The 22,988-nt window shown below is 44.1% G+C and overlaps 1 protein-coding gene across 8 annotated transcripts in view; it reads left to right on the top strand.

Moving 5' to 3' along the window:
• LOC118389294 (septin-9-like) overlaps positions 1 to 22,988 on the top strand; it is a 105,262-nt gene that overhangs the window by 49,876 nt on the left and 32,398 nt on the right. For 6 of the 8 annotated variants that reach the window (XM_052527775.1, XM_052527776.1, XM_035779197.2 and 3 more), the window contains 4 exons: positions 18,901 to 19,077; positions 22,171 to 22,299; positions 22,420 to 22,501; positions 22,605 to 22,742. In XM_052527775.1, coding sequence (XP_052383735.1) covers positions 18,901 to 19,077; positions 22,171 to 22,299; positions 22,420 to 22,501; positions 22,605 to 22,742 — 526 coding nt within the window. Of the gene's footprint in view, positions 1 to 881; positions 1,035 to 18,115; positions 18,272 to 18,900; positions 19,078 to 22,170; positions 22,300 to 22,419; positions 22,502 to 22,604; positions 22,743 to 22,988 lie in introns of those variants that run through there. The other 2 variants (XM_035779202.2, XM_035779199.2) reach the window with 2 other exon arrangements.

Raw genomic sequence — 22,988 nt, 5'->3', positions numbered from 1 at the left:
GAAATCGGATAAGAAAGAAGCGTGTTGTTTCAGCGTTGAAAGGATTGTGTCTTTTATTGTGTGAATGCAGATTTCTGATAGACACAATTCCACAGATGGATAGCCCTACGCAACAAGTGAATGTAGCTATGAAACCAAAAGAAAATACCACACTAATGTATTTCAGTGTATGTAGACATGATGAAAAACCAAGCTCTGCAGTTATTGCATGCAACAAGTGAACGTATGAGACCAAAAGGAAATCACACATTGTACTCTTCTACAGTTCATAATGTTTTAAAGTAATATAATGTCGATAGGGCTGTTTCCCATAGAATGTTTCATACTGAGTCTGATGACTCTATGGGATGGTATTCATTTGTTACCTGGGACATATTCCTTTAGTCACGGGGCTGTGAGAGGCAGGCATTAATGTGATGGATGGAGACTCATTGTATCCCAGGAGGAGAAGGAGCCAGGAGGAGAGATGACCCAGTGTCCTCCTCACAGTAAAAAACACACACACACACACACACACACACACACACACACACACACACACACACACACACACACACACACACACACACACTACACTGAGCACTGGCAGGGAAGGGACAGATAGAAATCAACACACATACACACCCCTTCACTGAATACACATTTGTTACAAAAACATATATTTCCTTTTCAAGCACGTGCAAACTGTCACACATGTTCTGTTTAATATTTCCGTTTCCACCTCTTACACACACTCACTTTTCCTGACAAACACATACACCCTTTTCTCCCATTTCCAACTGCCCCCCCCCCTACACATATATACACACACACTGGCTGTGTCCAGCACATTCACAATGCTCCCCATTCAACTCTCCCTGAATGAGGGGTGTGGCATGCCTGCTGCTGGCCGCCTGGCTGGGGTGTAGAGTGGTGGGTCATGTGACCAGGCTGTGGGGGCGGGGCCTGGGAGCAGAAGCAGAGCCTGCCCAGCTGGAGCAGAAATCAGGGTGGTTGAGAGGAAAGAGAGGAGGAAGAGAGAAAGTGAGGCTGGGGTGAGTGTCTCTGGTTTTCTGTTCATTCAGAACATGCTACGACTTGTTTCTCTGACCGTGTGTGATTTCCTTCTGTAGAGAAGCTGGAGGAGTGATAGAAAGGGAAAGAGGGGTAGTTCAATGCGTGCGAGTGTGTGTTTGGTGTGTGTCAAAGTTAGTTTGCCAGGTGTCCTGTCTGGACTGGGTTTTGGAGCTGAAGCGTGTAGTGTGTGACAGCTGTATTTGTCAGGGATTGGAAAGGTGTCAATATTCAGACCAGACCTTTTTCTATCTGTCTTTCTCTTGTTCCATTGTGCTTTCTGGGGGGTTACTGCTCCCCCTCCTTTAGGTTACCCCCCTGTTTCTCATCCCCCACTGTCTTCTCCCTCTTCCTTTGTCTACTCGGCTCCATTCAGATTGAATAATCAATCTGCTAAAATGGATGGGGGGAGTATTTATTGACCAATCATGTTAGTCCTAATTGCTCCCTGTGATTTTAAGGTCCCTGGTATGTTTCTCTTTTTTTTTTTTTTTTTTCAGTTCCCTCTAATTTTTTCTTATCCCATCAGCGATTGTTTTAGCTTGACTTTGATACATTACAGTGGATTAGTAAGTACATGATTTAATTTTGGCAACCCCATGCATCTGCTCTCTGCTGGATTGCTGTAGCAAGTTCAAGGTGAGTTGAAGCGTCAGGACACATTTTCTGCATGAGACTTTTTTTTCAACAGAAGAGCGGACCATTCCTTCCAACCCAGCCCCTCCGCTTCACTTGCCGCCTCAAGAAAGAACAAACCATGTTTGTGCCACACCTTATGTGACTGACCATGTTCCGTTCCCTGTTTCTGCTGTTGAAATATCAAACATATTGCTTCCATTTACAGTAGTTCCAGCTTTGGTCACATGACCTCCATTTTACCCAGCCTTCAACAGGTTTTATTGTACACAATCCACCAATGGACAACTATAATTGAAGATAGAACAAGACGTAGCAGTGTAGCATGTAGTCAGATGTTCTAGATGTCCTTGCCTTGGTGTCTGCCACACTGTATCCCTATATGGCCAAGGAGTGACACTGTTAGCTTAACTGCAGTCAATGTGTGTGTGTGTGTGTGTGTGTGTGTGTGTGTGTGTGTGTGTGTGTGTGTGTGTGTGTGTGGAGACACAACAGCTATGCTGCGAAGACAAGAGAATTGGTCTCGGCACCAGTGTAACAGATGTGACCGTACTTCGTAGCCCTCTTGCGTTGTTTTTAAAGAAAGGAATGCCCCGCCAGCGGTCCCAATTGATTGGTGTTTATTCTGGCGATGGACACAAAGAAGCACATTAGATGTGCAGGACAACAGTATGTTGATGGCTGTAGATTCGTGATTCCACTGTTACCGTGGAAACAACTGCATTAGCAGGGGCTAATCTTGAGCTAGCTAACTCACTCTTACAGCAATAACATACAAAAGCACATCCCAGACTTCCCCCAATATCTAACAGGTACCGTACACAGACACTGAGTATACCACACATTAGCCTTCCTAATATTGAGGTCACACACTTTTGCACTCAGAACAGCCTCAATTCGTTGGCGCTTGGACTCTACGATGTGTTGAAAGTGTCCTAAAGGGATGCTGGCCCATGTTGACTCCAATGCTTCCCACAGGTGTCAAATTGGCTGGATGACCATTCTTGATACACATGGGGAAACTGTTGTGTGAAAAACCCAGCGCGTTGCAGTTCTTGACACAAACCGGGTGCGCCTGGCACCTACTACCATATGCTGTTCAAAGGCACTTAGATTTTCATGGTCTTGCCCATTCCCACTCTGAAAGGCACACATACACAATCCATGTCTCAACTGTCTCAAGGCTTAAAAATCCATGTTTAACCGGTCTCTTCTTCATCTACACTGATTTGATGTGGATTTAGCAAGTAACATCAAAAATGGGTCACAGCATTCACCTGGTCAGTCTGTCATGGAAGGAGCAGGTGCTCATAATGTTTTGTATACTTGGTGTGTATACACATCAGGACAGGTACATAGTGAACTCTTACACATTGTAAATATGAAAGTAGAATATTCTATTTCAGGACGTGACCTACCGCTTGCGTGTCAATATCAGACCCGGAAGAATTTACGTTGGACAGCTCCCACTATCTGCAAGCATGGCCAATGTCATCACACCTTGTTGATATGTAAACTCAACCAACAAATAGGAATACAGAAACCTCGAATATGTATTTCTGCAGTGTCAAGAGGGAACATAACCAACCCTGTTCCACGTGTTTAGTCCATCATTCATTATTTCACCGACGCTTTAGAGTAGGAGACACTGACCTAATATTAAAAACATATTAAGCTGTAATGTGTTTACAGCTTCCAGGCTAGCCGCTACAGTTATTAGCCATCAACACGATAAACCAACCGTTAATTAGCTTCATTAACCCACAAGGGAGTAGTTGCATTGTGATTACAGTGTAACCTTTCGCTAATACGTCCTCCATTGTTTCATGCTTTCGTTACTATTCAGCTCACAGGCAAGGTGGCAGGACTGAACGTGGCTCACACACCGTAGCAAAACACCTTACAACGGGAAAGCAAAGAAATCTGTCCCATTTCACTCTATTAAAATAAATAGGTCATGTTTTCACTCTAATGAGCCAGACCCTGTTCGGGTGACTATCCTGGGGGTAGAGAGCTCTTTAAGTGGTGGATCTGTGGCCTGTTATGTCATAAACACCACAATGAATCGTGTTCTTAAACAGCCTCTCCTTTTCTCATCCAATGACAGAGGAGTCCATCCTCCAGACCCCACTGCGAGGTTAACAGTACTGTTAGTGTATGTGAGAGGTGGGTGGAAGGAGGACAAGATAGGGAGGACGTGAGCAGGGAGGAACGGTAAACGTGTCATTTCCTGTTAGGAAATAGGCGAAAGTTGTTGGTGTGCAGGGCGAGACAGCGAGGGGCCCGTGGCAGCATGTGCACAGCAGGCTATGGGCCCCCCCGCCTTGTGACCGCTACACAGAGTCATGATGACAACGACATGATAGGACGTCCGTCATGATTGTTTTTAACAGTACCGGGTGATGAAGTACACATGGTCCTCGTTGCTTGCTATCTATTGACTCCATTTACAGTGTCAATGTATCAGTGCGAATGATTTTTTTATTTTTTTTGAGGAATAGCTTCTGGGTTATGTGTAACCTTTGCTTGACATTAGCTAGCCAGTCATTGTAGCCGTCATGAATTCCTCAGTGCTCTCTCTAGATCACAATCGGAGACTATTAGGTCTAGCTCTGGTGTAGCGGGATTTCTTCCTTCGATTCCCGTACGTCCTCTTTGCTGGCCTCCTCTGTTTGTGCTGCCTGAAGGGTACCAGCCTGTTTGAACCCTGTTGTGTGATGACTCTTACATAGTGGAACACGGTCAGGTCGTTAACAGGGAAATGAGATCAATGTTTCTGGCCTTGTAGAGCACACTACTTAGGAGATATGAGCAAACAACTTGATTCATGTCCAGACATCTGTAAACCCTTTTTTCTTAAGTCTATTTAAGCCCCTTATTAACGCTTAAAGGAATATTAATTTGACTTCTGTGGTTGTTGTTGGCAATGGGAGTGATCATAATTGCATATCTTCCAATAACAAAATGTGTGGAAATATAAAGGGGGCAGCTGGCTAATAAAACTAATTGGAAACACATTTTTATGTGTAGCTAATTGCAGCACAAAATGAAACGAATATCTTGGAAAAATATTCCCCACCGTGTCTTCTCAGGCCTTGTCTCAGGGCACCTTATCGTCTCATTCCTCCACTCTGAACATAATTACATTTTCTTCTTATAAGGAAGAGTAACAGTTTTCAGTGGGGATAAAATATTTTTTTAAACCACCCAACTTCCCACTTCATGGTTGTGTGTCTGCCATACACCAGTTCCCCCAGGTCCCTATAATGCTGCTCTGGATGACTCTGTGGCTGGGTTCCTTTCAGTCTGTCTTCCCTCTTTCTCAGAGGCCTGTAGGGTTTTATAGTGTTGTGGTAGGTATATGACTTAAAGCAGCTGGTTCTCACACAGTGTCCGACATGGCACTCAACAGCACAATAATGGCTGCACTTCTGCTGGGCCTTTCTCTCCTTTCTCATATACTCCATCTCTAGTTTGACGCTTTCTCTCTCTTGCTCTCCATCTTTCACCTTGTCATTGTCTTTGTAGCATGGGCCTCCCCTTATATTTTCCTCAACTTTGTTTCCTTCTCTCCATTTTTCTCACTCGCTGTATTTACAGCATGGGCCTGCCTCGCCTCTCATGCCCTCTCTATTCCCTCCATCCCTCTCTCTCTCACTCTGCCACTGTCTCTGTGGTGGGTAAAGGGGGCAGGTCATTATCGTTTGTGTTCCAGAAGTTCCCGTGTGGAAAGCTGTCTTTTAACACAATCTGCTTTGGGCCGCGCAGGGCCAAAGGTCACATTCTCAGGGGGCCGACGAGTGACGGCAGGAGTGAAGGATGAAGTGAGCCGGTAGCATTCTTCACCCACCTTCATCTGAAGTGTGTGTGTGTGTGTGTGTGCTGTCCACCGTTCTATTCTTCAAGCCCACTATCGCATGCTATGGTGTTATTGCAGTAAAGCCGCACGTTGACCTTCTTAATCAGCTGGTTCCCTTTGGTTCAAAGGACGGATGGGAGATTGAGTGAGTGGGATATCCTCTTGGATGTACACTACATAACAGTTACGTATATCCCCCTAGTGTACCTAGCCTCATCTCTACGGACTGTTTCAGCCTTCCATTGACCCCCAGGTGTTTACCAACCGAAACATTGCCTATTTATCTCAATCACACAGATCCCATAGTTCACCCTTCCTGTATTATGCTTAATGCTAAAATGTTTGTTCTATTCTACTGAGCCATTTACTTTATTTTTTATATTGTATTAGTTGCAAATAAGCCTTTTTGTTGTACGGTGTGTGTACCCTGTTTATCCTGTACATATGACAAATACAACTTGAAACACTGTACTTGACTTGGTCCTCTTGGGAAACAGGATGTCCAGCATTGCTCTCCACTTTTTTCTGCTTGAGGACTTTTACAGTACCCAGCATGAGTTTAACCAAACAGGAGTAGTGACCAGATAATCTCCTACCTTACAATCGGAGTGTTTCTTGATACCCAAGTTCAATCAAGTACATGTCTCACTGATTGAACAGCAGAGACAGAATGCAAAATGGAATGTTATTAAATAGTTTGGGGTAATTTAATCCAAGTTTACTGGAGGACAAGTTAATTTGAAATAAGACTGTATAACTGAATTTTTCCAGTGTAATATACGTTCAGCAAATCCCCTTATTGTTTGGGATACTTTTAAATGTACCTTCAGGGGTCTTTCATCCAATAATAAAAAGGAAGTTTCTGGCTTAAGAGACAAGACTAAGAAGGGAAATCCCTAAACTAATAGTACAGGTAAATAGCAATAAAAATGATACTACAGAGATGCAAAATAAGTTAGAGGAAAAACAAAAAGAACTTGAGGAATTTATTCAAGAACAATCTAATGTAATATATTACAATAATAAAGCAAACTGGATGGAATATGGAGAAAAATGCACAAAATTCTTCCTGATTCTCCAATACAGGAACTCTAACAAAAATAATTTGCAGAAACTCGTTACTGAAGACTGAGTCATCTATGATTGTCTGAATTATATTTTAAGAGGAAGCTAATTATTTTAGGCAGATGTTCTCTTTTCTGTCTCATCCTCTCCCACTGAATGAAGATTACTATAAGGATTTGTTTTCCAAATGAATGGAAAACATGGAAAATTAACAAATGTACAGAAAGATCAGTGAAAGAGGATGAGACCAAATTACAGAGGAAGAACTTTTTGAGGCTATTAAATCCTCTCAGTTTGGAAAACCCCCCAGGGCTTGATAGCATACCGGTAGAGTATGATATACTAAAGCTCCATTGTTAGATTGTTTTAACTATTCCTATAGAAATGGTAGTCTGTCAGGTACTCAGCAGGAAGGTCTGATTTTTATATTATTAAAACTAGACCCAGATGGAAAATGGAAAATATATAAAGACCAGTCTATCTAAAGAACTGGAGGCCCCTTACACTTCAACGTTGTGATGCAAAAATGTATAACACTCATTGTTCATCCTGATCAGACTGTTTTTTTTACATGGGCGATACATTAGATATATAATATACGACAACTACTAGAAATAATGGAACATCATGAAACCTATAAGAAGCCAGGAATGGTATTTATAGTGGATTTTGAAAAGGCATTTGATAATGTAAGCCTGGATTTTTTTTTTTCACTTTCAGTAATTCTCTTATAAAATGGGGGAAAATAATGTATTGCAACCCCAGGTGTAAAATAGTAAATAATCTCAGAGTTTTTAATTGTCAAGAGGAGTTAAACAAGGGTGCCCGCTGTCACCATATATATTCGTTATGGCCATCAAAATGCTAGCTATTAAAATCAGATCCAATAACAACATTAGAGGATTAGAAATCTAAGGCTTAAAAACAAAGATGTCCATGTATATGCGGATAACTCAAATTTTATATTAAGTCCGCAAGCTAGATCCCTGCAATGTCTCATTGAAGATCTAGATAACTTTTCTGGACTAAAACCTAATTATGGTAAGTGTACAATATTAAGTATTGGATCTTTTTTTAAAAATACAACTTTTACATTACCCTGCAGTTTACCTAGAAAATGGGATGATGGTGAAGTAGACATACTCGGTATTCATATCACAAAAGATAATGATTTTCAATAGAGAACTTGTAAAAATAGACAAGATCCTGCAACCATGGAGAGGTAAATACCTGTCTATTTATGGAAAAATTGCCCTGATTTAACTCCTTAGTCATATCTCAGTTTACTCACTTATAGCGCTGCCATTTGTTTTTCAAATCATGAGCAAAATATATTTAGCTTTATCTGGGCGCTAAAAAAAAACCAGACAAAATAAAATGTCTACATATAATGAATATGATTTGTGTGGGTTGAGATTACTAAATATAAAAGCACTAAACCTCTCTCTAAAAGCTTCACTCATTCAAAAGTTTTATTTGAACACTAAATGGTTCTCAAGTAGATTACTAAGAAAAGCTCCTCCATTTTTTTTAAATGGCCTTTTTGCCTTTTGTGCAGATTTCCATGTCTGATTTTCGATTAATTGAAAATCAAAGTATCTTTTTCAAACAAGCATTGCAGAGCTGGCAACAATTTCAATTTCATCCCCCTGAAAATATATACAAATATTACAACAAATATTATGGCTGAACTCAAATGTGCTGGTTGATAAAATACCTGTATTTATGGAAAATATGTTAGTGTATTCTGTTCTTAAATTATATTGTAAATTGGAATGGTAGAGTTATGTCTAGTCTGTCTGCCCAATACAAAATATCAAAACTGGCGGAGGAACAAAAATAGCATAAATAAAAGTATACCAGTTTGATTTGAGGACCAGGATGTTGACAACTATGCCATACAGATTGCAAAATAGTTGGGAGTAGATTTTTGATGTACCGATTCCATGGTAGAGGGTGTATGAGTTGATATATAAAACAACGCAAGAAGCACAAAGTCTTGAATTTCAGATAAATTATTATATAGAATTCTTGCCACCAACAAAATGTTGAATATTTGGGGCATAAAATGATCGAAGCTCTGCAGATTTTGTTGTGAGGATACAGAATCAATACACCATTTTATTTTGGTATTGCCCTCAGGTAGCCTGTTTCTGGTCTCAGGTTCAGGAATGGCTGAAAATGCATAGCATTGATGTCAAATTGACCCTAGAAATAGTACTGTTAGGAGATCTGGAGAGACCGGGTCAGTCAATTACTAATATACTAATACTCTTAGTAAAAGTATTCATCTTCAACTCACAATTTGTGTATTCTATTCGATTATATAGATTGAAATTGTACTTTAAACATCACAGCATAGTTGAAAGATATATGTTGCGTAGAAACCCGAAGTGGGTGGCCAGCAGAGATAGATGGGATGGGCTGAGGGTTGGTATGTGGAATTAGAGACAAGTGGGAGTGGAGTTGTTGTGTGGGAGATAAAAGTAAATACATTTTTCTAACATAATTACAAGAACGTTTAAATGACACTGAGGGTTCGTGTTTTTACAACTAATGCCGGTTTACTTGAGGCTGATGCTGTGCAGGTGTTTGTATACATGCATATACACACACTCTCATTCAAATAAACACATACAAGAACACACACATACATGTAATAGTGCCAGACATCCACACAAACATATACAGTTGACATTGCTGTTAAGATTTTCGTTGTCCTTGATTTCCTTTGTTTTAAATGTATTATTTAGTTTTATTTGTTTGCATTGTTGATTGCTGTTCTGTCTTATTCTTTTTTCTCTTTAGTTCATTCTCTTGGTTGGTGGAGTTCTTTGGGGTAGGGAATGTTTTTTTAAATACATTTTTTTCTTCTTGGTGGGGGAGGGGGGGTGCTGTGGGAGGGGTCTCGCTGGGTTGAGGGACAGCTATTGGGGAACTGTGAAGGGATCGAGTTTTTTGGCCACATTTTTTGGCCTGGTGGTAGATCGGTCAACGTTCCCTTGAGCAGGGCATTGACCCTGGATGCTTCTGTGTGTCGCTCTGAATGGGATGTTGGATGACTGGTGTGATGTAGTTGTTGAGCGGTAGCCCTTTACTGTGCAGCTGGCATCGAACCCAGAAAGGAGTTCCAATGACGGGCCTGAAGGTTATTATAGCTGGTGGTGGTGGTGGTGGTGGGGAGGTGGGTGGTAGTCAAACTGTTGCTGAAAAACAGGAAGTGAGAGAACATGGGTAAGTTGACATAAATACACCCCAAGATTTACACCCCTTGGTTCAGAGAGAGGAAAGTGATAATTGCAAGAGTGAGGCCATAGGTTAAAACAGCAAGTTTTTGGGCCTTGTTTATAGGCTGTAAGGTAATTGGGTGAATGACATTCCACACATGACTAATAGGAAGAGCAGAACAAAACGCCATGCTGATGATGATACGTTTTGTATTCATTCCCACTATACCGAATAATAGGAAAACGAGTGAATTGTGTTAGGCTGCATTCAGACCAGCCTTTCTGATTGAACTTTTGTAAATTACTTTACAATACTCTACTCTATTTAGTCTACAATGCCTCTTGCATGCGTGTCTTGTACAGTAAGCTATACAGAGGAGGAGTTTCTCTTAGGGCAATAGTGACTACTGCAATATGTCCAATAGTAGGATCCGGTGCCATCCTGCCGTGCCTGTCCGTCAGCCCTCTCCCACACTGCCCCATGTAATCCTACCATCCACATATCTGCTCAAGACAGCAGAAGGCATACAACTTAACGATTGCTTCCTCCTCCTCCTCGAGAGAGAGAGAGAGGGAGAGACAGCCGCCAAAGCTATGGAAATGTAATCTCCTGTAAAAGAGAGGGGGGGGGGGGTGAATAAGAGAGATGGAGGGAGAGAGAGAGAGAGTCAGACCATTTGGTCGGTACAGGGCAGAGACCCTAGCCTGGTCCCAGATCTGTTTGTGCTGTCTTGCCAACTCCAAGTCCTGGTGTGACATTGACACACATGGAGTTGGCAAGACAGAACAAGCAGATCTGGGACCAGGCTACTGGGACTTTAAAAGAGCAGACCGTGTTGTTAAGGGGATTGGTAACGGTGTGTGACCAAGAAGCGGATGATGCCTAGGCTTCCTCCCAAAGACATCCTTGGCATCCATGTGTTAAAGGGTTGTAGAGAAGGCATATACTGTCTCTTATCTGAGCCATGCAAATAGAATCTGTCACAATGTGTGTTGCACCAATTATGAGGAAGCAGCTTAACTGTTGTGATCTTCTCAGAAGTCCAGAGACCTTCAAAGTGGATTGGATGACTGGTGCTGTGGAGTTCTCATTCTTTATGACCCGTTGTCTTGTGAAGAGACATGTGGTCCTGGACCAGAGCTCTCTCTCTTTCTCTCCCACAGACCAGTCCCGGATGGACCAGCTTAATCATTGGCCACACAATTCAAACAGCATGGCCCAACATCAGGCCAAATTAGAAGTCGTGCAGGAGATGAATCATTGTCATGGTCTCTCTCATCCATGTTTCCCTTCTCTGTGGTATCCAGAGTTCTGGTATCATCAAAGGTTGGATTTGCCTCAAAGAACGGAGAAAGAAAAAAATCACTTTGCCATGTAATTCATAACAGAAAGGCAACTAAAGAGGTTGAGGTTTAATTGGAAAAGTTCTGGAGTCCTCTATGGGTTTTTAACAAGGTTCCGCCGAATTGTATTGTATTGTATTATATTTAATATATAGAAACCAAAACAAACCGAAAGCACATCGCTCTGCAATCAACCAACCCATTGCTTCATAACTCTACAAACAAGTTTTGAATGAAATTCATAGTATGAATTACACTCCTTGAATATTGTGTTTGGGTCAGGATGTGCCGGATATTATGAATGTTTGAACGGCAGAATGAAAGCAGAACAATATTTGGTTATGGGTGCATGTAAATGATCCTCCGGTGCAGACTGTGGGCAGATTGTATCCGAATGGGATGTGGGAGAGATTCCTTAGAGAACACATTCCTTTGGGAACGCCGTGTTGGCTGGCCAGGAGCACCGGGTGGGCACAGGGTGCATGTAGGGTAAGGGGATTGCTTTTCAACGAGGAGAATTGAAATTTCAGTTTACTGACTGAAGTGAATTGGAATTGACCCCAACTCTTGAGGGGAGTGGGGAATGTGGTGACTGTGCTTTTTAAGATGGTTTGATACGCTACATAGTAGTACTAGTGCAGCACTGCTGTCAGCTGGCATGAATAACAGGGAAATTTGGGGATTATTTTTAAGGTCTTGAAATGGTCAGTGTAATTGTCATTTGAAATGAATCAGCAGTGCTTGTTTGTTTTTTTTAAACACGTTGATTTTTATAGTCTTCAGGTGGCGTATGAGTTGACTCATTTCTCATTGATGTCTCTTTCGCTCTCCTCTCTGCCTCTTCCGTTGTGTCTCTACTGACAAACAGGAAACCATGAATCTACCACAGAGCCTGAAACCTTACATATGGGGTTGAGAAATGTAGCTTGTGAGCAATCCTTACTAGAGAACACAGATATACATATCTCTGTATGAGCCCGTATTAACATTCATTATACATGACAGTAGAGAGGTTAGATGTGGCACGCAGACACTGGTACTATCCCATACCATAACCGCCACCAATGCAGTCCCGATCATACCGTGTAGCATAATTTAGCTTTCAACATTCAGATCTCAACCGCTTCGTTACACAAGATAATTGAGCTTCTAAACATCTTATTTTCACCCTTGTTCGTTCATGTCTTTTTAAATAGAATCCTCATTTGACCAAGGTGCTGGGTGTCCCCATTGATCTAGGATGAGTGTCCACATGGTCCCCATTGATCTAGGATGAGTGTCCACATGGTCCCCATTGATCTAGGATGAGTGTCCACATGGTCCCCATTGATCTAGGATGAGTGTCCACATGGTCCCCATTGATCTAGGATGAGTGTCCACATGGTTCCCATTGATCTAGGATGAGTGTCCACATGGTCCCCATTGATCTAGGATGAGTGTCCACATGGTCCCCATTGATCTAGGATGAGTGTCCACATGGTCCCCATTGATCTAGGATGAGTGTCCACATGGTCCCCATTGATCTAGGATGAGTGTGCACATGGTCCCCATTGATCTAGGATGAGTGTGCACATGGTCCCCATTGATCTAGGATGAGTGTCCACATGGTCCCCATTGATCTAGGATGAGTGTCCACATGGTCCCCATTGATCTAGGATGAGTGTCCACATGGTCCCCATTGATCTAGGATGAGTGTCCACATGGTCCCCATTGATCTAGGATGAGTGTAACAAACCAGTGTTTAGATGAAACAGAGGTGGTTCTCAATGGAGCAAATCTGGATGTGTAGTCTGGAAACAGCAGCTGTTAGGGTCTCATCCATCCATCCATTCATTCATCCATGCATGCAAGGAAAATGAGGATGGACTGAACCTTTAAACTCCACCATGTCCATTCTGCAAAGCTCCACATTCTTTCCCTTAATACTTAAATATCTTTTCACATTTAAGTCAGAAATGACAGTTAGCCTTTTTTTTCAACCCCAGTCGTAAGAGTTGTCTGTTTTCAGAGTTCTGGTAAACACTGTGAATGGTAGTCAGTTGGAAAGGGTTAAGAAAGTGGAAGAAATAATTTGATGTTTTGTTTTGAGGGTTAATTCTGGGGTCAGCTAGGTGTTTTTACAGGTCAAATATCTTATTTCTTTTGAATAAGCAACAGCTGCTTTTTTTGGGGCTCAAGGGCCCTTCGTCTTCAGTTTGGATGCAACATGTATTAGAGAGGGCTTCACATCAAATTAGGGTAATTTAGCATGAGCTAAGTTTAGAATGTCATAGTTTCACTGGTCACTTTTAATCAGGTGAATCAGCCAGAGACCCAGCAAGCTTCAAAGGCTACCAGAGCTCTGTAGAATGTTTTTTATGCCTGTCTGCTATTCTGACTCATAAAAAGAAGGCAAGGCTTTCTATAAAAGTTTGATGGGGCCCCATCTATTGGATCTTCAAACGGCAATGTTTTTGTTGTAGCTCATAAATTATGAGGAAGGTGAAATGTTTCGCTACACCCGCAACAGCATGTGTATGTGACCAATCAGATTTGATCAGTGGTCACTGTTGAGGAGAGGGAAACTGATGGTTCTCGTCTGTTGTGCCAGTCCAGCCGGAACAGAGACAGCAGATTCCCAGTCTGGTTAAGCCACAGCCATCAGCACCCTTTTTTCTCCTTGCTCTCTCGCTGTGTGTGTGTGTGTGTGGTCTCTATTCTTAGAGAACCCAGACGTTACCCACCAGATGGCACAGGGGGAGCTGGCATTGTGGTACCCAGGCATGGGATGGCTTATAGACCCTTAATATGTCATTAGTGCTGGTTTGTGTCCTGTCTCTTAGAGAGGCTGCTTCCTGCACAGTAGGGTCCGTGCTCTTTTTTTTATTTTATTTTATTTTTTGTTAACCCTTATTTTACCAGATAAGTTGACTGAACACATCTAATTTATAGCAATGACCTGGGGAATAGTTATCGGGGGGATAAATGAGCCAATTGGAAACTAGGGATGATTAGATGGCCATGATGGTATGAGGGCCAGATTGGGAACTTAGCCAGGACACCGGGGTTAACACCCCTACTCTTATGTGCCATGACCACAGAGAGTCAGGACACCCATTTAACGTCCCATCTGAAATGTTTATTTTTATTTAACCTTTTATTTATTTAAGGCGGCACCCTACACAGGACAATGTCCCTTATCACTGCCCTGGGGCATTGGGATATTTATTTTTGTTGGGACCAGAGGGAAAGGTGCCTCCTACTGACCCTCCAACATCACTTCCAACAGCATCTGGTCTCCCGACCAGCACCAACCCTACTTAGCTTCAGAGGCAAACCAGCAATGGGATGCAGGGTGATATGCTGCATGCACGCACATACGCACGCAGGCAGGCAGGTAGTTAGGCACATGACACCACACCATCAACAAAGGCCCTGTACATGCCATTGTGTCATGCTTTCCCTTCCCCTTTAACATAAAGGAGTTGAGTGCTTTGACGGTTGAGGGAATACAAAAACAAAACCCAATACTCTGACGGTGGTGTGCGTTGATTGATGACGGTAAAGAGGAACGGATTTTTCTTCTATAAAGTTCATGTTCCCAGGACGTTTCAGCCAAGCCGCTCTGTGGTATCTTAGCCTCCGTCTATCATCACAGGGTCTGGGAAAGTGAAGGTTGAGACTGCAGCTCCACACAGATACTGGCAAGTGAAGGTGTGGTCCAACTCAACCGGCACCACCTACCCATTCTCTTCTATTGGGGTGTCTCAATCTGACTATTAGTGGAGGAGAAAGGGACATTCAGTTCAGATATTCATTCTGGGGTGAGGGTTTAGAAGTATGTTTTTTTTTTAATTATTATTATTTGTATTAATTTCACCTTTATTTAACCAGGTACGCTAGTTGAGAACAAGTTCTCATTTACAACTGCGACCTGGCCAAGATAAAGCAACATGGAATACACAAAAAAATAAACAAAGTCTATATACATTGTGTACAAATGAGGTAGGATAAGGGAGGTAAGGCAATAAATAGGTCATGGTGGCAAAGTAATTACAATGTAGCAATTAAACACTGGAGTGATAGATGTGCAGAAGATGAATGTGCAAGTAGAGATACTGGGGTGCAAAAGAGCAATATAAATACAGTATGTGGATGAGGTAGATAGATGGGCTGTTTACAGGTGGGCTATGTACAGGTGCAGTGATCTGTGAGCTGCTCTGACAGCTGGTGCTTAAAGCTAGTGAGGTAGATATTAGTCTCCAGCTTCAGTGATTGTTGCAGTTAGTTCCAGTCATTGGCAGCAGAGAACTGGAAGGAAAGGCGACCAAAGGAGGAATTGGCTTTGGGGGTGACCAGTGAAATATACCTGCTGGAGCGAGTGCTACAGGTGGGTGCTGCTATGGTGACCAGTGAGCTGAGATAAGGCGGGGATTTACCGAGCAAAGACTTATAGATGACATGGAGCCAGTGGGTTTAGCGACGAGTATGAAGCGAGGGCCAGCCAACGAGAGCGTACAGGTCGCACTGATGGGTAGTATATGGGGCTTCGGTGACAAAACGGATGGCACTGTGATAGACTGCATCCAATTTGTTGAGTAGAGTGTTGGAGGCTATTTTTGTAAATGACATCGTCGAGGATCGGTAGGATGGTCAGTTTTACGAGGGTATGTTTGGCAGCATGAGTGAAGGATGCTTTGTTGCAAAATAGGATTGGAGATGCTTAATGTGTGTCTGGAAGGAGAGTTAGTCTAACCAGACACCTAGGTATTTGTAGTTGTCCACATATTCTAAGTCAGAACTGTCCAGAATAGTGATGCTGGACGGTGGGCAGGTGCGGGCAGCGATCGGTTGAAGAGCATGCATTTAGTTTTACTTGCAGTTGGAGGCCACAGAAGGAGAGTTGTATGGCATTAAGGTGAATCAGAGAATCACCAGCAGCAAGAGCGACATAATTGATGTATACAGAGAAGAGAGTCGGCCTGAGAATTGAACCCTGTGGCACCCCCATAGAGACTGCCAGAGGTCTGGACAACAGGCCCTCCAATTTGACACACTGAACTCTGTCTGAGAAGTAGTTGGTGAACCAGGCGAGGCAGTCAATTGAGAAACCAAGGCTGTTGAATCTGCTGATAAGAATGAGGTGATTGACGGAGTCGAAAGCCTTGGCCAGGTCGATGAATACGGCTGCACAGTAATGTCTCTTATCGATTGCGGTTAGGATATTATTTAGGACCTTCTGTGTGGCTGAGGTGCACCGATGACCAGTTCTGAAACCAGATTGCCCAGCGGAGAAGGTACGGTGGGATTCGAAATGGTCGGTGATCTGTTTAACTTGGTTTTAGAAGACCTTAGAAAGGCAGGGTAGGAGAGATCTAGGTCTGTAGCAGTTTGGGTCTAGAGTGTCTCCCCCTTTGAAGAGGGGGATGACCGCAGCAGTTTTCCAATATTTGTGAATCTCAGACGATACGAATGAGGTTGAAGAAGCTAGTAATAGGGGTTGCAACAATTTCGGGAGATGACTTTAGGAAGAGAGGCTCCAGATTGTCTAGCCCTGCTGATTTGTAGGGGTCCAGATTTTGCAGCTTTTTCAGAACATCGGCTATCTGGATTTGGGTGAAGGAGAAATAGGGGAGGCTTGGGCGAGTTGCTGTGGGGGGTGCAGGGCTGTTGACCGGGGTAGGAGTAGCCAGGTGGAAAGCATGTCCAGCCGTAGGAAAATGCTTATTGAAATTCTCAATTATAGTGGATTTATCGGTGGTGACAGTGTTTCCTAGCCTCAGTGCAGTGGGCAGCTGGGAGGAGGTGCTCTTATTCTCCATGGACTTTAGTGTCCCAGAACTTTTTTTGAGTGTGTGCTACGGGATGCAAACTTCTGTTTGAAAAAGCTAACCGTAGCTTTCCTAACTGCCTGTGTATATTGGTTCCTGTGTAGGTGATGTATGCGTGTGTGGTAGTCACTGGACGAGGGTCCAGGTTCGGCCCTGAAATTCTAGCTCCGATAGACCAGTTGGGAACACTGTGTTTATTAAAAGTTTATTTGCAGCACTTTTCCCCAGGGCTTCCTTGTGGAAAGTCTGGGCCTTCCTAGTTCAAATAAAAGAAAGCTCCTTCTGTAGTGGTTCCACAAAATGGTTCCGTATTGTGTAGAAAGCCATTGGAGAAGATTCTATACGTGACATTGAATTTAGTGTCCGATCTGAGGCAGCATGTTTTATGGGCACGCTCCCAACTGCCGTTATCAGACATGAACAGGAAATAACAATGACTTCCCGTGTGCACGGTGGAGCAAAACGCCACACCAGAATCATCAGGCCCAGCCAGCTAAAGCGAGACTATGTGGATGTGAGTGTGATGAACAGGAAACCCAGAGACTGCGGTGAAGGTTTCACTGTGAAGACGGACGTGGCTGTTGATACTCATCAGGTCAACATGCGCACACACAGCTACAGGAGCAGGGGGGTTAGAATGACGTGTCACAGACAGCCAGAGCTGACGTTGTCAAACTCCAAAAGGGAGTTCTACTTTCTCTCCTACTGTGAGTGAACTGTATGGACACACAACTAGAATGTAAAGCACTGGAAACCACAGCCACAGTTCCCCCGTATCCGGAGCACGTTCATCGTGGTCCGTGTTAACAGCGTGTACATTCGTCTTGAAGTTTGTCTGTGGATCTTCTGCTCGCATGTTTGAATTCATTCACAGCTATTTTTGGCAGCTGTGATATGTCTCTGTCTGTGGTTTGGAGTGTCTGTAAACCTTGAGCAGTAGATGATACCACAGCACGCTGTCAAAGGAATATCACACCCAACTATCTCCTCCCACCCCTCCAGGGCTAACGTGTGTGTGTGTGTGTGTGTGTGTGTGTGTGTGTGTGTGTGTGTGTGTGTGTACATGCGTGTGTGTGTGTACATGCGTGTGTGTGTGTACATGCGACAGTTGAAAGCAGCTTGTTGTCTGTTTAGTAGGCTCGTCCAGACACTGCTTTGGCAGTTAGCCTTGCTACAATTGGCAGTCACACCTTCTCTTCAGCAACTTTGGACTATTTTAGGTCTACGTCAGCGTAGACTGTACTTTTCATCTACCTGCCTCCCAGTCACTCACTCAGGTGAGTTGTAACTGCTACTATTCTACAACACGAGTCTGTGTACCTTTTTCTTTGTAGTTTGAAATATTGTGAGAACTACATCCACTTTACAGCTGCAGCTTGCCACCACTGTTCACCACAGCACAGTAAAATGAATGGTTATCGTAAGACACGCACGTACATCTTCAGATTCAGGTGATGTAGGGAGCGGATGTGTTTGTCTGCTTTTCTGTGTGTAATTTATTGGGCTAAAGTCTCTATAGGTTGTTGGCTGCCTCGCTCAGTTCAATTCCACAGGGATCTGTGTTTGTCTCTTTTAGACGGGGGGTGTATGAGTGTCTTGTCCTGTGGCTACAGTTGGACTCTTGTTAGAGTGACTTATTGTGTGAGGTGGTGTTGTTAACTGTGATATCCGTGTTGATACTGCTGAAGCATAGCATCCATTATTCCTCAAACATGCCACCACTGTTGTGTAGAATCAGTTTGATAACTTACATTTGTCCGATGTAGTTTGCGTTCAGTACAGCTGGAATTCAGCGAACATTCGTGACGAGTAGGATGGAAAATATTTATCAGAATGTTTGTCAGCATGGAACGCTCCTATTTAAAATGTTCAATGCTGAACACTGATCTCTCTCTCTCATCATCAGGGTCAGAGGTCAATCCGAGCCACAGCAACATGTCCGCCCCACCACATCCGCAACCCCCTGCCAAGGGAGCGTCACATGCCGCTGGCGACTTCAGCTACGTGGGCATCGATGCCATCCTGGAGCAGATGAGGAGGAAGGCCATGAAACAGGGCTTTGAGCTCAACATCATGATCGTCGGTGAGTGGTGTTGAACAGTGAACACATGCATGCAACACACACCCTTTTGAGATCATGGATGTGAGTGAATGGTTTTAAACACACATGAACACACACACACACACATCCTCTGTTACATCCACCCATCCCCAGAGAGAGCGAGACTCACTTTATTTTCTATACACTCTATTTAACTGTTTTCAAAGTCACGCTGTCATTTGGAAATGAGCCTGGAGTGAGTGCTTGATCTTCCAGGACTAACTAGCTTGGAACCCCATTGGGGAACCCTTACCCCAAGTGCCCCTGAGATTGGTACACACTACACATAGTGGCATGCATCCTTCACTAGATAAAAGAAAGTAGTCCGGCAGAGAGAGATGGTGAAGTAATGATGCCCATTGTTGACAGGCTCTAGCAAACTCTACCCTGCCCTCAGCTCACCACAGCTCGCGAGTCACCGGATCTCAGACCTCAACCCTATTGAACACTTATGGGAGATCCTGGAGCAGTGCCTGAGACCGCGTTTTCCACCGCCATCAACAAAACGCCCAATTATTGAATGTCTCGTGGAAGAACAGTGTCGCATCCCTGCAATAGAGTTCCAGTTCACTTGTAGAATCGATACCAAGGCACATTGAAGCTGTTCTGGCGGCTCGTGGTGGAGCAACACACTATTGAGACACTGGTGGTGGTTCCTTTATTTCGGCAGTTACCTGTACTTTACCACGGTTAGAAGTGATTGAAAGCTACAAAGAGCATGTTGAAGGACCTCGAGTCTCTCTTCCAGTTTAGATGTCTCTTTTTGTGTTTGGTGGCAGTCAGTGGGGGATGGTGGTAGAGTAGAACACACAGTACTCCCTGCAGGAGTGTGTTTTGTATACATACTAGCTGTCATAGTGGTTCTGAGGAGATCCTAAACCATTGGAATGTGTTTGTTTAAAATAAAGGTGGCATCTCATGGTACCAAGTCAAAGAAAACGTATCTGGGCAAAGGTAAAAAAATATTCATTTTCTCTCATTGCTATCATGTAGGAAGATCAATTCAATAAAAAATCAAAATACACCAGACTTTCATCATCTCTGACTAGGCTATATCTTTCTCTTGTTGGCACACCGTCACTGACATGCATCACAACTCTCATAGTTGTTTTCAGGCAAAGGGCAGCATTCAGCCAGCGCTCCATCAGAGACGTCAGACGCGTGTGCCCACTTGAAGTGGAGTCGGAACGTTGGAGAAAGGCAGACTTGTAGTGAATGATAGTTGTGTTCGTGAGCCCAGGCTTTGTTGTGCAATTGTGCGCTTACATGTTATAGTCACTATTGGTGTGAGAGACATGACTCGCATGATAAAGGCCAGGTTAGAATAGAGGGTTGTTGTTGATGCCTCCCTATCTGTACATATAGGATCTCTCCATCAAGTCCTGATGATTAAGTTAAAGAAGACATTTTATAAGGTTGTCCTTTTTACAGGGGTATAGTTGATCCAGTGACCTACAGTATCCGGGGTCAAACTGAAGTCGTTTTACTACTGTACAAGTGCCTAACTCTGATTTGGTTTTGAAGTGGCCGTTTTGGCTATCCTCTATGACCGTCTTTCCTACACTCGGTCCCGAGGCCCCCTCTGGTGTTTTTTGCCCTGGCACTACACAGCTGATGCAAATGGCCAACTCATCATCAAACTTAGATTTTTTTCAATCGGCTGTGATGTGCTAGGGCAAGAACCTAAACGTGCACCCTTAAGGAGCCCCGGGACAGAGTTCGACACAGCAGCAGTGCTCTCTGTCCCTCTCTAAAGGCATTGTGAGAAAGGTCAGTGGAGATGTAATCAGACTCCAATCTCTGTGAGATGTATTACCCTAATCCCAGCCCTAAAGCCCCTTAGACCGCAGCAGTGTCCCCTATGCATAAAGGCTAATTAAGCTGGCACAGCTGTGCTGTCGATGCCCACTGTCAGGCCTGCTGCTAATGGATGCCTATGGGGAGGTAGAGGAATCAATCAAATGTATCTATAAAGTTCTTCTTACATCACAAAGTGCTTAAACAGAAACACAGACTAAAACCCCCAACAGCAAGCAATGCAGATGTAGAAGCACAGTGGCTAGGAACAACTCCCTAGAAAGGCAGGTACCTAGGAAGAAACCTAGAGAGGAACCAGGTTCTGAGCGGTGGCCAGTCCTTTTCTGGGTCTTGGTGAGGAGTGTTTCTGGCTGGTCCATCTGTCCTCTGTGGCCCGACAGCAGGCAGGAATGGCCCGACAGATAGCAGGCAGGAATGGCCCGACAGATAGCAGGCAGGAATGGCCCGACAGATAGCAGGCTGGAATGGCCCGACAGATAGCAGGCAGGAATGGCCCGACAGATAGCAGGCTGGAATGGCCCGACAGATAGCAGGCTGGAATGGCCCGACAGATAGCAGGCTGGAATGGCCCGACAGATAGCAGGCTGGAATGGCCCGACAGATAGCAGGCTGGAATGGCCCGACAGATAGCAGGCTGGAATGGCCCGACAGATAGCAGGCTGGAATGGCCCGACAGATAGCAGGCTGGAATGGCCCGACAGATAGCAGGCTGGAATGGCCCGACAGATAGCAGGCTGGAATGGCCCGACAGATAGCAGGCTGGAATGGCCCGACAGATAGCAGGCTGGAATGGCCCGACAGATAGCAGGCTGGAATGGCCCGACAGATAGCAGGCTGGAATGGCCCGACAGATAGCAGGCTGGAATGGCCCGACAGATAGCAGGCTGGAATGGCCCGACAGATAGCAGGCTGGAATGGCCCGACAGATAGCAGGCTGGAATGGCCCGACAGATAGCAGGCTGGAATGGCCCGACAGATAGCAGGCTGGAATGGCCCGACAGATAGCAGGCTGGAATGGCCCGACAGATAGCAGGCTGGAATGGCCCGACAGATAGCAGGCTGGAATGGCCCGACAGATAGCAGGCTGGTGTCATAGTCAGTGAGTGCATGAGGACACACTCTTTGTCTAGCTAGTTCAGAGTCAGGAAAGCTATTGTACATTCACGACAGGTTAGAAGAGCCTCATGGTTGAAGATAAGCCCCTCTGTTTTTGAGTGTTTCCAGACATATAGCTCACCCCGTGTTGGTCTTTAACAGGTCAGAGTGGTCTGGGGAAGTCGACCCTGATGAACACCCTGTTCAAGTCTAAGGTCAGCAGGAAGTCTGTGGTGTCCACCCCCGAGGAGAGGATCCCCAAGACCATCGAGATCAAGTCCATCAGTCACGGTAACACATACACATACATACAAACGGATCTGTGGTATGCAGTATACATTATAATATGTATATGTATGGTATGCAGTATACATAATACATGTCATGGATATCTCCTGTGTCTCTGTCTAGACATCGAAGAGAAGGGCGTGAGGATGAAACTAACGGTAATCGACACTCCCGGCTTTGGGGACCACATCAACAACGAGAACTGGTGAGTTGTAGTTTTTTTTTTTTTTTATCCCTACCACAGAGTGAATGACTGTGTCGTCGCCTGTCTGTGAACTCCATTTCCCATGTGCCCCTCCCCCCAACAGCTGGCAGCCAATCATGAAGTTCATCAATGACCAGTATGAGCAGTACCTGCAGGAGGAGATCAACATCGACAGGAAGAAGAGGATCCCAGACTCACGGGTTCACTGCTGCATGTACTTCATACCACCTACTGGACACTGGTGAGTTATGGACTCACTCACTCTCTCTCACACACACACTCTGTTTGTTTGTCTGGGACTTCACCACTTCCTCTAGACTACCCTCCTTTTCTTTCGACCATTTATAGAAGTCATCTTGTCCACTAAGACTCAGAGGTATCGCTTTGGGAATCAGGTTTCACAAAGACTCCTTTGACTGCAGACGCTATAGTACCCACTGTCTTGGAAAACTATAGTACCCAATCCTATCGACTGTGTAAGCAAACC

Source organism: Oncorhynchus keta, chromosome 10, assembly GCF_023373465.1.
Source record: "Oncorhynchus keta strain PuntledgeMale-10-30-2019 chromosome 10, Oket_V2, whole genome shotgun sequence".
In the NCBI taxonomy this organism is placed as follows: domain Eukaryota; kingdom Metazoa; phylum Chordata; class Actinopteri; order Salmoniformes; family Salmonidae; genus Oncorhynchus; species Oncorhynchus keta.
Note: the sequence above shows the minus strand (reverse complement) of the source record. Positions and strands in the feature narration are given on the sequence as shown.